Source organism: Oncorhynchus kisutch, linkage group LG11 (assembly GCF_002021735.2).
Source record: "Oncorhynchus kisutch isolate 150728-3 linkage group LG11, Okis_V2, whole genome shotgun sequence".
NCBI classification, from domain to species: Eukaryota; Metazoa; Chordata; class Actinopteri; order Salmoniformes; family Salmonidae; genus Oncorhynchus; species Oncorhynchus kisutch.
The window spans coordinates 28,076,199-28,089,826 of NC_034184.2; the positions used below are offsets into that span (position 1 = coordinate 28,076,199).

The window sequence follows — 13,628 nt, forward strand, 5'->3', positions numbered from 1 at the left end:
GAGTATAGTCAAACGAACAAATGATTCATTGTTATCAAAAAGAATGCAGGTAGCACCTTATTAAAACTTTGGCTTTTTAAGAGGGATTGACCTTTCCTTCAAGGCCCGAGTCGCCAGTGTCCACTTTGTGTCCGATGTTTCGACTGAGTAAAGTTCCTGCCGGTGTCTGGAGATGGTCTGTGGGTTTGCTCCTGGGGAAACAGCCCATCTCATCCCTACTAGACACCCTCTCAAGATTTAATTGCCTCCCATCGATCGGTATAGACAGACGAGTGCTGCCCTTCCCTGTCCAGTCACTCTGTTCCCCTCCTTCTGGACAGATTTACGAGCTGCAGTGTGACATTGGAGGCAGCAGGGGGCAGTGTGAGCATATTTCAGAGCTAAGGGTTAGCCATGCATACATATGGCACTGGAGGAGAGACAACGGCTGCTCTAAACACATTCACACCTGTAACACACAAACACATTGACATAGAACATACATTTAACACACACACACACACACACACACAGACGCACAAGAACACACACGGCAAACATACTGAGACAATATCCTCTGATATAGACCATCACTGCCACCACTTTAAGTTTTATTTATTCGCACCAAAGAAATTAAATGAGACAAAACTGTACAGACCAAAAAAATGAAACTGGTAAAGACGGGGCACAGGTGAGAAGCCCAAAAGGGTTTATAGGAAAACCACACCACAGATGCAGGTAAAACAAATGAGTGTGTTTGATCAGTTAAAACAAAGCAAATGAATTATAATTGTACATAATATAAGCAGTAAAAAAGAATAAACATGTTTGATTATGTGTGTGTGCATGTGAGTGTGAGGTTACACGGAGGGGATTTTTTTCCGGAGTTTGTTTCCCTGGAGAAAAACTCCTGGCCCCTTCATGTGGTAGACTGGATGTGATACTAGTGTGCTCCTGGGCTACCTACAGTACATCCAGAAAGTTTGAGTGTGTACAATAAGTGTCAGTGCTCTTCAGTGTGATGTGGAGGAGTTTGATGAGACATGAAGAAACCATGACAGCTTTCCCCCTTTCCGGCCAAACCCAGAAGAGGGAAAAATGAGTGGCAAGATGGGTAAGAGACTCTTTAGAGGTTAAAGAGACAGGATTAAAGAGAGACCAGTGAGAGATGAGATTGAGAGGCAGATACATAAGCTAGAGAGGGAAAACGAGAGGGAGGTATAGCATAATTATTATGCACCAACTCCCCTCCCCCAACACACACCAAATCACATTGTATCCAGGCTGTATCACATGGGGTCGTGATTGGGAGTCCCATAGGGCGGCGCAGAATTGGCCCAGCGTCATCCGGGATTGTCCGTTATTGTAAATAAGAATTTGTTCTTAACCGTTTAGCCTAGTTAAATAAAAAGGTTAAAAGAATGTGCGTTGTAAACAGGCGTAGACTAACCGCGAAACGTTTATTTGCACACACACAGCTTATTCACCCAGTCCTAGCCTACCCCGTCCACTACTACTAGGTTACTAACCCCATCACACCCTAACCCATCCTACTAGTACCCTCATCCCTACCTCATCCAATTCAATCTCTCCACTCTCTCCCTCCCCCCATGGGAGCTGGTACAGCTGGACAGTAAGAGATTCTCCCAGGGCTCACAGCAGTCACAGACAGAAGCAGGACAGAACAGATGTAGAGCTGGTACCGGTCCAACAGAACTCTGCTCATAACTCAACAACACCGACTTCAGAAGTTCCCCTTTGTGTCCCCCCCCCCCCCCCCGTCTTGGTGGGTTATGAGCCTTTGCAGGCCAGCTGTTCCCTATGTGACAGGGAACTGCCAGTGGCCAGCCAGAGAGACACAACCCCACTGCAGATCCTGTCTGTTTGGAGGTAGGTAGGCGTGTATGTGTGTGCACGTGAGAGAGAAAGAGCTCTCATTACAGCAATACATTAAAAGCCTGCTAAAAACCCAACATATTATGACTCCATTTAAAAAGGAGGAAACCATAACAGCTGGGTATTTCACTATAAAAATGTGTTTAGACCCACAGAGAGGGAGGGAGAGGGAGAAAAAGAGAGCGAGAGAGGGGGGAATAGCAAGAAAGAGAGAGTCAGACAACGAGAGCTCCAGTTGCAAGCTAATGTATTGGCAGTGTCGTTAAGCCACTTTGCCATTATATTCTTGTTGCCATTTGCTGCTTATTACGAAGTCGCAGAGAACTGTTTTCTATTCACCCGGATACAATTAGGAACCAACATTGTCTCTAGAACCCTCATACTTATTTAACTCGAGTTAGCGGGTGCCCTGGCAAATTGCATGGCAGAAAACATAATTGCAATAGTTAAACATGCATGAAGTCATAAAATGAAAGTTTGCCAGTGCAATGCGAGGCAGAGAGGGAGAGTTGGGAAGTGATATCTTAGAGGAGCTGGTGCTGAGTGTCATGGCGGGACTCATCAGTGGTGTTTTAGGGAAACTGTTTACTGTTTAAGAACCAAAATGGAAGCAAACTATTGGAGAGTTTCTATTGGACAAATTCAGGTAGGTCCTACCCATTTCGTTTGCTTCCATTTAAGAAACATTTTGCAAAAGAATCGGTGGAATGAATACATCCAAGGACTGTGGAGGAATATTTAACTAAACTCTACTGCTGTGTGTTGATTAAGCCTGAGGAGGTGTGGAATATGGCCATTATACCACGGCTAAGGGCTGTTCTTAGGAACGACGCAATGCGGAGTTCCTGGATAAAGCCCTTAGCCGTGGTATATTGGCCATATATCACAAATCCCGAGGTGCCTTATTGCTATTATAAACTGGTTACCAATGTAATAAGAGCAGTAAAAATACATTTTGTCATACCTGTGTTATACGGTCTGATATACCACAGCTTTCAGCCAATCAGCATTCAGGGCTCAAATCGCCCAGTTTATAATTAACAATATAGTACTATAAACAGTGAGCCATGTTGGCTGGCACAGGACTTAATGGACCACACACAGTGCACCACTTCACTATGTGCATACTGGAGAATCACTGAGCTACTGTATGGAATGGATTACCGACCATGGGTATATAAAACAAAGCACACATTCCATTCTACTGCAAGAGTGGTGCATCTTTTCAAACAAATCTTTGACTTTTGGGGATACTTTGAAGGTTGTGTAGCTAGTAGTTATACAATACATCCGTAATGGTATTCATCCCCTTTTAATGAAATGAGTTGTGAGAGGCCTGAGTCTCCGTGCCATTGGAGCCAGGCCATCTCCTATGGAAGTGCACTCTCCTGTCCCAACCCACTGACTAACTAATGACATGGTGCTATTGTCCTTGGGAAGAAATCCTCCCCCTTTCCAGGAAGCATTTCATATAATTCATGTATATTTATAGGGAGATGGAACTCATAAACTGATCCATCAGTTTCCGGGGGACACGAGTGTCTGTGGCTCTGTCTAATTTATGTAAAGAGGAGCACATGCAGAGGCTGGGGAGGATTATCAGTGCAATGAATGCAGGACATATTTAATTAGTTGATTGCTGCAGGCCTGGGTCAATGCTGACCGCATTACGATATATGACAGCTGGGCACTGGGCCCAACACATGCCCAACCTCTGAATACAGCTGTCATAATGTTGTCTAAACAGAATGAACGACAAACAGCAACAAAACAGAACAGTAGGCCGACATGGACCTCTAAGGCCATTCCAGCAAAATCTCTTACGCAAGAGAAACATCCATTGCATCCCTTCACATCCCCTCATTTCGCTCCTTTCATCTTAACTCTCTATTTTCCCAACACTTTTCCCTCTCTGTCTCCAAGTCAATAGAAATCTATAGCGGTACCTTTATGTTGAAGAAGATGGTAAATACTGTACAGGCAACCACAGCTCACATGTTAAGGAATGAGTGCTTTAATCAGCCTGCCAGGCTTTGAGGGGAATGTCAAGTACTCAGCCTAATGTTCAGATTCAAAATAAATATCACCACCATGTTAGGAAAACAATCACAGCATTGCTCTATCTCGGAGAAACAGAGATATAGGGACATCGCCGCTCTGGATTTCATCCAAATGCCTCATCAGCCAACTAAACATCTGCCAGGTGGCTTGCTACACCATTCAGCCGCTTACTGGTCAATCACAGCTCAGGGACATGATTGACAGATTGGAAAAGGGAGGTGTGTGAAACCTGGTCAGGCAGTAGTGTCTTTAGAACAGAACAAACACATAGATGTGGTAAAGGAGACAATGGAATGCAGAGGTTGACCAGATTGGCACACATTCAACAAACCTGATCTAACAAAGTGGATATTCATCAAATCCGTATTGATTTATCTATTATAACAAGCCCACAATGTGCTTAAGTTTTGCTACATAACATAACACTTTTCAGGTTTAGAAGAAGTGACTGGTAATGCTAACTCCCGTTCGTATAAGATGGTAGTATAGCTAGCATAAAGAAATCATTGATGGTAGTCAAAGTTGTTTTCAACTGTAATGCAGTTAATTGGCAACAATGACATGAACATGTGTTGGGGTTGACATCCATACAAGAATAATACTCGGATTTTTTACCTCAACATAGTGAAAAATACACATATAAACAATAGCCTAAAATGTAGCCATTTTTTCTGGGGGAGACTATCTTTGCCCCACGTCTCTTTACCTCCAGCGTTTCCATGGCAAATTCCATTGTTTTGGTCGAGTTCAATTGACCTCTTTACCGCATCTATTAGTGGCTCAAGGGTCACGGAGATGATCTAATGTGTACTGTAGCATCATGCTGAGTAGGGGGTCTAGCACTCACTTTGGGAAAAAGAGAAGGAGAGGGAGTACAACGGAGAGGACTGAAATGGAGAGGACTGCAGCATTCTCAGACCCATGTTATCCATCTTAAACCTGATACCCGCAGACATTTCAAACGGCAGCTTGACCCTCAAAAACAATCCCAAATGCATTATGCACCTTAACTCGGGGATGAAAAATTCAATGGCAACCAATTTGTCTTCCCCTTAAGAATCACTGTGGAATTACACAGTAGAAAGGAAATGTGGTGCAGGTCCATTGCTGCAGGTATAAATTGACTTTATTACAATGGCTTAATGCCTTGGGTGGACTTCAGTAGCTCTGTGCATCACATCCCTAGGCCCAGGTTTTCAGAATTTGAATGATCCGCATTCTGTAATCCTCTTTTTTTGCAATTCAGGATCAGATCAATCTGGCTGCTTTTGAGACGTTTTTTCAGAAAATATTCAGATAAGATGATTCTGATCCATACCAAAGTATTATGCTCACAGAATGCGTATTTTCAGTGCTTTGAACACCTTGCCATCGACTGGACAGTTTATGGTACTACTTCTACACTGTCACTGGGAAACGGCGATGAGTAAACCACATAAAGGTAGCTAGATTAAAAATAGAGCCTGCATACATCCCTTATAAATACACATTTGACACTCATTATAACAACTGACCTTATACCCATACTGCTGTCAATTTTACTTAATGCACCTTTATTCCAGATTAAAAGGTCAAATTGGATTACCAAATCCCATTCTTCAGCTCTTTTGAAAAACTATATGGATGGTCCCTGTTTGTTTGGGCCCTCCACAACATCAATTTTTATTAAATTAGCCTAAATGGAAAGACCATCATTACCATGAGATCTCTTCCGACTGGATGGGAAAGCTAAACGTAACCCTGAATCTCTGTAGCCCCTCTTCTCTCTCTCTGCCACATAATGAGGATGGATGATGATGGCGAGGAGTTTGTTTTGGGTGACGGTTGGCTTGTTAATCTGTTTATCAAAGTGTTTTGTAATGGACTATGTCTATATTCCAATATCCTCTCAGAGGGGTGCCCCTGATAACAACGTGTTAGTAATATCCATATCGCCACCATATTCATATCACCGTACTTTCCTCCATTTACCAAAATAGAAAACGACATCATTTCCTCAGTTAGGTGGGTTGAGTTGCAGTGAGACCTCGGTGTTGACAACATGGCTATGCCTACAGTCTCTCTCATGCAACCATAGCATAGAACAGTCCTTTGGGAGACCGAGAGCATGCAAGTGGAATCATGTTATGCTCTATGTTTGGAGGGTGGAAGATGGGTTGCCATTTCCTGTAGCCCCCCCTCCAACCAACCTTCAGTTTGTGCCCGAGTAGGAGTGATGCATGTCGTGGTGAGACGTATCGGTGAGTGTAAACATACGATTCATTTGCCCTTTTTCCACACTGTGTCTAATACACTGACTATAGCATGACTGTGGTAGGGTTTGTGTGCGTGCGCTCCATGGTCGTATCCTCTCCTGTTCATCTCTGCATCTTAGCCCGGTGAGTTCAGCCGTGGGTCATGTTCTTCGATCAGGGAGGTTCAGAGGCCCGTCAGCACCCAGCTCCTCAACTGGGTGCTGTTCCTCACCGAGCAAGGAGTTACGGCAAGCAGCAGAGGACACTCAAGACAGACTCCCAGCCAGCCTCCACGGATCAAACCCAGCTCTCCCAAGTCATTGGAACAACCATCAAAGGGATCCCATCCACTTTTCTTCAAAGCCACCAAATAGCACTACGCTACTGCATTTGGTCTGCCCTGCTTTTTCAAAACTACAGACTTTGCTAGATGCGCCGACATACCCTTTTGGGCCGGGTTAATACCATGGTAACCGATTCCAACATTTTGGGTTAGTATTTGAAGAGCACTCACCTCGATCACTCGGGAGTCAAAGTCATCGTAAGTCTCTAAAAAAAAAGAAAGGAAAATAAGTTAGTAAAAAACAGAGTAACATGGAGGTAAAAGGTGACTTCCACTGGCATGACATGTTAACCCAGGTTACAGTTTCCAATAAACAATATATGTCACTTTTAAAAAAATCTACATTTTATATGACCTTTATGAGAAGAACTATTTGGACTGATAAAGTCCCTGTTTCCCCAATGCGAATACCTCTGATTGTATACTGTTAAACTGCAACATCACCTTCTATCAGACACTAAACATGACAAGGTTCACCTGTGCGGATTGGGTTTATGAGGCAAATTCAATCCAAACAAATTGGCCTTAGATTACATGTGTAATAGGAGCCACAGAAGCAACTCTCAGAGCTGATCAAAGCAAATTAGCAGTCAGCTTTTAGCGAGGCAAATAAAGGGGAGATGAGGCAGACTTCTCAGAGGGAGAGAGGAAAGGGTTTATTGACTTATTTGATGGCATGGGTAAATCGGACTTGCTTATTAGTGTACTCCATCGCTAAAACAGTAGAGAATGTCTGTGGTAAACCCATAGAAATCCAAAACAAATTGTTAACAAACACATGACGTTCACTACATGGGGCTAGTTTAAATGGAAGGTTTTACGGTAGGTCACCATAAGAGGATTCATTATTCCACTTTTGATGGGAGGTAAATAAATCCAGTAAGGTAAATCTGTCAAATCAAATCAAATGTTATTTGTCACATACACATGGTTAGCAGATGTTAATGCGAGTGTAGCGAAATGCTTGTGCTTCTAGTTCCGACAATGCAGTAATAACGAACAAGTAATCTAACTAACAATTCCAAAACTACTGTCTTATACACAGTGTAAGGGGATAAAGAATATGTACATAAGGATATATGAATGAGTGATGGTACAGAGCAGCATAGGCAAGATACAGTAGATGATATCGAGTACAGTATAACATATGAGATGAGTATGTAAACAAAGTGGCATAGTTAAAGTGGCTAGTGATACATGTATTACATAAGGATGCAGTCGATGATATAGAGTACAGTATATACGTATGCATATGAGATGAATAATGTAGGGTAAGTAACATTATATAAGGTAGCATTGTTTAAAGTGGCTAGTGATATATTTACATCATTTCCCATTATTAAAGTGGCTGGAGTTGAGTCAGTGTCATTGACAGTGTTTTGGCAGCAGCCACTCAATGTTAGTGGTGGCTGTTTAACAGTCTGATGGCCTTGAGATAGAAGTGAATTAGCTCAGGTTTGCCAACAGCAACGTGTCAGTCATTCCCTCAATACCCTAACAAGGGATTCTAACAGAGACAGGTGGCGACAGGACATTTCCTGGATTTAAGAGCAGGGCTTGGTGAAGGTATCTGTGAGGAGGTGGGGTAAGCCTAGCATGAGAAAGAGGAGGATGAAGGTCGAAGGTCAAGCGTTCCCAGCTCCTATCCAGAGCTGTGATTTAGGCTCCCGTCCACGCCATCGCATGGTAATCCATCACTGTGGTGACTAGCAGACAGAGAGAGCGCAATCGGAAGGCAGGAAATGTAATAACCAACCCAGCCCAGAAGAGTAGAGGAAATAAATATACACTACCCGTTAAAAGTTTGGGATCACTTAGAAATGTCCTTGATTTGAAAGAAAATCAAAATTTTTGTCCATTAAAATATCAAATTTATCAGAAATACATTGTAGACATTGTTAATGTTGTATTTGACTACTGTTGCTGGAAATGGCAGATTTTTTTATGGAGTATCTACATAGGCGTACAGAGGCCCATTATCAGCAACCATCACTCCTGTGTTCCAATGGCACGTTGTGTTAGCTAATCCAAGTTTATCATTTTAAAATGCTAATTGATCATTAGAAAACCATTTTACAATTACGACTTCAATTCAACAGAGATTGTTCTGTCTGTGGTGTGTTACCGTAGTAACAGTGGTAGGGGTGGAGGGAGGAGGGGGATGAGGAAAGGTTGGAGAGGCAGGTGAACAATACCCATTTGATACCAGTGTTCATCTCACAGGGATATGAGGGGATGCAGAGACATAGTGTGAAGACACAACTGAAAGAGAACTCTATGACAGAGGAACACCATCAATATGTTACTCAGGCAACTTACTTATATTCTCAAGTTCTGCAGTTCTGAATGTTTAAGCTTATTGACTACTTTAGTATTCCAAGCCCTAAATAAGATGTCCCTCGGAGGGGTGAAGAGCCAGATGGACAGAGCTGAAAAACGAGAGAGGAAGGGAGGGGGTGAGTGGGTGGTAGAGGGATTGCTTTCTAAATGTGGACAAAGCCGCACTGTCCCTCCTGTTAAATCTTGCTCTCCATCAGTCATGAGGTGCTAATGGGCCTACATGCAGGGCTATCCCTCAGACCTACAGACGGCCCGCTCATCCTTCCTCCTTTAAAATGACTTACACTTTATCTAGAATCTATCAACAGGCCTTGATCTCAAACATCATTTTAAACGACAAAGACTTGATCAAAATAATCTCAACGTTTTTTGATAATTTCATAGAAATATTGTTTATATATAATGAATTTAAATCATCACGTTTTGGTTAGCCTTAGTGTTGGAGAGGGTTGGTGGGAGGGGAAGGGTCTCTAGTGGGAAAGAGACCTGTCAGTCTGTCTGGCCTTTCATTGTGTTTCGCTAGGCTCGGTTGGCCCTCAGGACGTCAAGCAGGAAACTGCTAGCTCCAGGTGACATTTGCCCTTTCCAGACAGAGGTACGGGCTGTGCTCTCCCCAGTGGATTGAGCCTTTACCGTGTGGTGCAGCGTTTGAAAGGTGCCGAGTTGTGGAGGCTGTTGGCATTTGGAGCTTTCAGAAGGAAAAGAGTGACCCAACCTGCCATTTCACTACCACCAGGGGTATTGATTACCAGAGCCGATAGAATGCTGGGAGAAATGGCCCAGTGTTGTGAATATGTCTGACTGGAGGAATACGTTCGGTCATTACTATAGTACAGCTAGGGCAGAGGTGATGTATGGAAGCAAGTCAGAGTGTGTATGATGAATGCAGAGCTCTTTGCTTCAATAACATAGCAACAATATTCAATCTGATCCAAAGCAATGCTACTAAACAATAATAGTGATTGATGTTTGATGTAAAAACAGACCTTCAAAGTATGTGCACTAGGAATGTGCATCTTTCCCTTTTAAAACGATTTGATACGCACCTAGAAACATGGGCTTCCATACAATACAGGAACGATATGTTTTAGTTTGAAACGATTTGGTGTAAGTTGATCTGATTAGGGAAACGATTCAACATTTGTTGCATAAACGCATTCATTCTCCATTCGAAATGTAGACCTGCTGCTGATGGAGCTCATGAGCTGGGCCTTTGAGCTGGATTTTTCTGAGCTGACGTGTGTGTGTGTGTGTGTGTGTGTGTGGGGGGGGGGGGGGGCGTGGCGTGGCACTGAGCATCTACCACCCCACTGTCAGTTAGGGGGCAATGTTTGCCTTTTGCCCCCCCGCACATACACTTTTGAGCTGAAATCACCATCACCCATTAATTCATTTAACATTTTTGCAGATTAAAAGTTTGAGCTAGTAATGTATAATATTCATCTTCATTTTTTTTGCTATGCCATAGTCAATGAATACATAGCACAACTTTGGATTTCACCCCCGTCTCATAATCGAATGGTTAAGACCGTTTGGAAGTTGACAGACTTGGAGTGAGTCTCTTCTTCCACTTTGACCATGCAGTGCGGGTAACAAAAGTGATCGCGGACCTCGTTACGAAATTATCAACTTTACCCTGTATATCTAAAAATGACCATATATACACTGACAGTTTGGGTAGTTCTGCTTGAAACAGGTGAACCTGAACAATCTAAATCAAATCTAATGTAAGGCCCGATCAGCATGTAGTCTACCTATAGCCAGATGAGTTGTGTCTCCAGCAGTAGCTTAGGTTACTTTTATTCAGGTAAATCAAATCTAATGTAAGGCCCGATCAGCATGTAGTCTACCTATAGCCAGATGAGTTGTGTCTCCAGCAGTAGCTTAGGTTACTTTTATTCAGGTAAATCAAATCTAATGTGAGGCCCGATCAGCATGTAGTCTACCTATAGCCAGATGAGTTGTGTCTCCAGCAGTAGCTTAGGTTACTTTTATTCAGGTAAATCAAATCTAATGTAAGGCCCGATCAGCATGTAGTCTACCTATAGCCAGATGAGTTGTGTCTCCAGCAGTAGCTTAGGTTACTTTTATTCAGGTAAATCAAATCTAATGTAAGGCCCGATCAGCATGTAGTCTACCTATAGCCAGATGAGTTGTGTCTCCAGCAGTAGCTTAGGTTACTTTTATTCAGGTAAATCAAATTTCAATTGCCGCATTTAAAAAAAAAATGGGAGAGACGAAGGTCGAAAGCCATGCGTCCTCCGAAACACAACCCAACCAAGCCGCACTGCTTCTTAACACAGCGCGCATCCAACCCGGAAGCCAGCCGCACCAATGTGTCAGAGGAAACACCGTGCAGCTGGCGACCTGTTTAGCGTGCACTGCGCCCAGCCCGCCACAGGATTGGCTAGTGCGCGATGAGACAAGGATATCCCTACCTACACAATACCCCATAATGACAAAGCAAAAATAGATTATTATTTAAAAAAATATTGCAAATGTATAAAAAATGTAAAACCCAGACATCACTTTCATATATAGTACCAGTCAAAGTTTGGACACCTACTCATTCCAGGGTTTTTCTTTATTTTGACTATTTTCTACATTGTAGAATAATAGTGAAGATATCAAAACTATGAAATAGCACATATGGAATCATGTAGTAACAAAAAAAGGGTTAAACAAATTCAAATATATTTGAGATTCTTCAGAGTAGCCACCCTTTGCCTGGTGCTGCCACTCAAGGACATTCAGAGACTTGTCCCAAAGCCACTCATGCGTTGTCTTGGCGGTGTGCTTACGGTCATTGTCATGTTGGAATGTGAACAGTCCTGAGCTCTCTGGAGCAGGTTTTCATCGAGGATCTCTCTGTGCTCAGTTCATCTTTGCCTCGATCCTGACTAGTCTCCCAGTCCCTGGAACAGAAAAGACATCCCCACAGCATGATGCTCCCACCATGCTTCACCGTAGGGATGGTGCCAGGTTTTCTCCAGATGTGACGCTTGGAATTCAGGCCAAAGAGTTCAATCTTGGTTTCATCAGACCAGAGAATCTTGTTTCTCATGGTCAGAGTCTTTAGGTACCTTTTGGCAAAACTCCAAGTGGGCTGTCATGTGCTTTTACTGAGTGGCATTCGTCTGGCCACTCTACCTTAATGGCCTGATTGGTGGGGTGCTGCAGAGATGGTTGTCCTTCTGGAAGGTTCTCCCATCTCCACAGAGGAATTTTAGAGCTCTGTCAAAGTGACCATCGGGTTCTTGGTCACCTCCTGGACCAAGGCCCTTCTCCCCCGATTGCACAGTTTGGGCAGGCAGCCAGCTCTAGGAAGTGTCTTGGTGGTTCCAAACTACTTCCATTTAAGAATGATGGAGGCCACTGTGTTCTCTGGGACCTTCGATGGCGCAGACATTTTTTGGTACCCTTCCAAAGATATGTGCCTCAACACAATCCTGTCTCGGAGCTCTACGGACAATTCCTTCAACCTCATGGCTTGATTTTTGATCTGACATGAACTGTCTACTGTGGGATATTGTATAGACAGGTGTGTGCCTTTCCAAATCATGTCCAATCAATTGAGTTTACCACAGGTGGACTCCAATCAAGTCATAGAAACATCTCAAGGATGACCAATGGAAACAGGATGCAGATGAGCTCAATTTGAAATTGAGTCTCATAATAAAAGTGTCTGAAATGTTATATAAAAGTATTTCAGTATTTAAAAAAATATATAATAATACATGAACAAAAAATTCAAAAAACCTGTTTTCGCTTTGTAATTATTGGGTATTGTGTGTAGATTGCACATAATTCTTTTATATTTAATCCATTTTAGAATAAGGCTGTACCGTAACAAAATGTTAGGGTCTGAATACTTTCTGAAGGCACTGTATGTGCCAGATCAGGAATAGGCCTACCTCTCGTTGCTCAGCGTGCAGTTTGACTAGGCTATTGGTATTGCCTGGGGTTGTTCAGCATGCATAATGACTTCTAGATCAATAACTGTCAACATAATGACATGCTTAGTTTGACACTGAAGGAGAGGATGCAGTCGTCACAGAAGATGAGGTATTTTCGGAAGGTAGAAAAAATGTAATTTGAGCTAAAAAAAAGCCAATTCATAACATTTCATCTATTTCTTTACCGATGCATGCTACATTTGGATCGCTCATATTTTAAACATTTGAACCGGGGACCAATGTGTATTGGGGAAATCGTTACGTCCCTAATGTGCACGCTTTACACGCGCAGTACCTCCGTTGGGTCCAGGGTCAGGGGGCCCCAGACTGATGCCGCCCCAGGAGTTGCCAGTCCACCCTCGCTCCCTCTTCACCCTCATCTTCCTCCTGCGATCCCATTCGTCGCGCTGTCGCAGAAGCTCTGCCTGCAGTTCCTGTTGCTCTGACTCCCCGCGGCGAGACATGATCTGTATGGTCCCGCTCTTCAGGATGGGAGAGTTCAACCCCGGCCACAGGAACCCCCCGCGCCCTGAGAGAAAGACAGAGAGAGGGTAGGGGGTTTGTTATGGGAAGGAGCATTAATTTGTCCTAAACGCTCCACTGCACTAACTCAACTCAAACGGAGCACTAACTTCAACTTTATTATACGTTACAGACTGTATAAAGAATAGTCTTCAGAGACAGACACAGACGGGAGAAATGGGGCAATGATTACATGGAGTAGACAGCACTTCAACCAGTGTGACGAGGTGCAGACTAAAATCACAAGAACATTGGAAGAGAAGTCACGCCTATTCTCTTCCAATGCGGTACTGATTA

General features: G+C 43.2%; 1 protein-coding gene across 1 annotated transcript in view; it reads right to left on the reverse strand.

The window, feature by feature from the left end:
- Positions 1–13,628, reverse strand: part of mrps5 (mitochondrial ribosomal protein S5) — a 30,199-nt gene that overhangs the window by 4,698 nt on the left and 11,873 nt on the right. Inside the window, exons 4-5 of the mRNA XM_020495337.2 lie at positions 13,105–13,338; positions 6,685–6,719 (exon numbers count right to left, since the gene is read on the reverse strand). Of these exons, the coding sequence (XP_020350926.2) occupies positions 6,685–6,719; positions 13,105–13,338 (269 nt within the window). The remainder of the gene's footprint in view (positions 1–6,684; positions 6,720–13,104; positions 13,339–13,628) is intronic.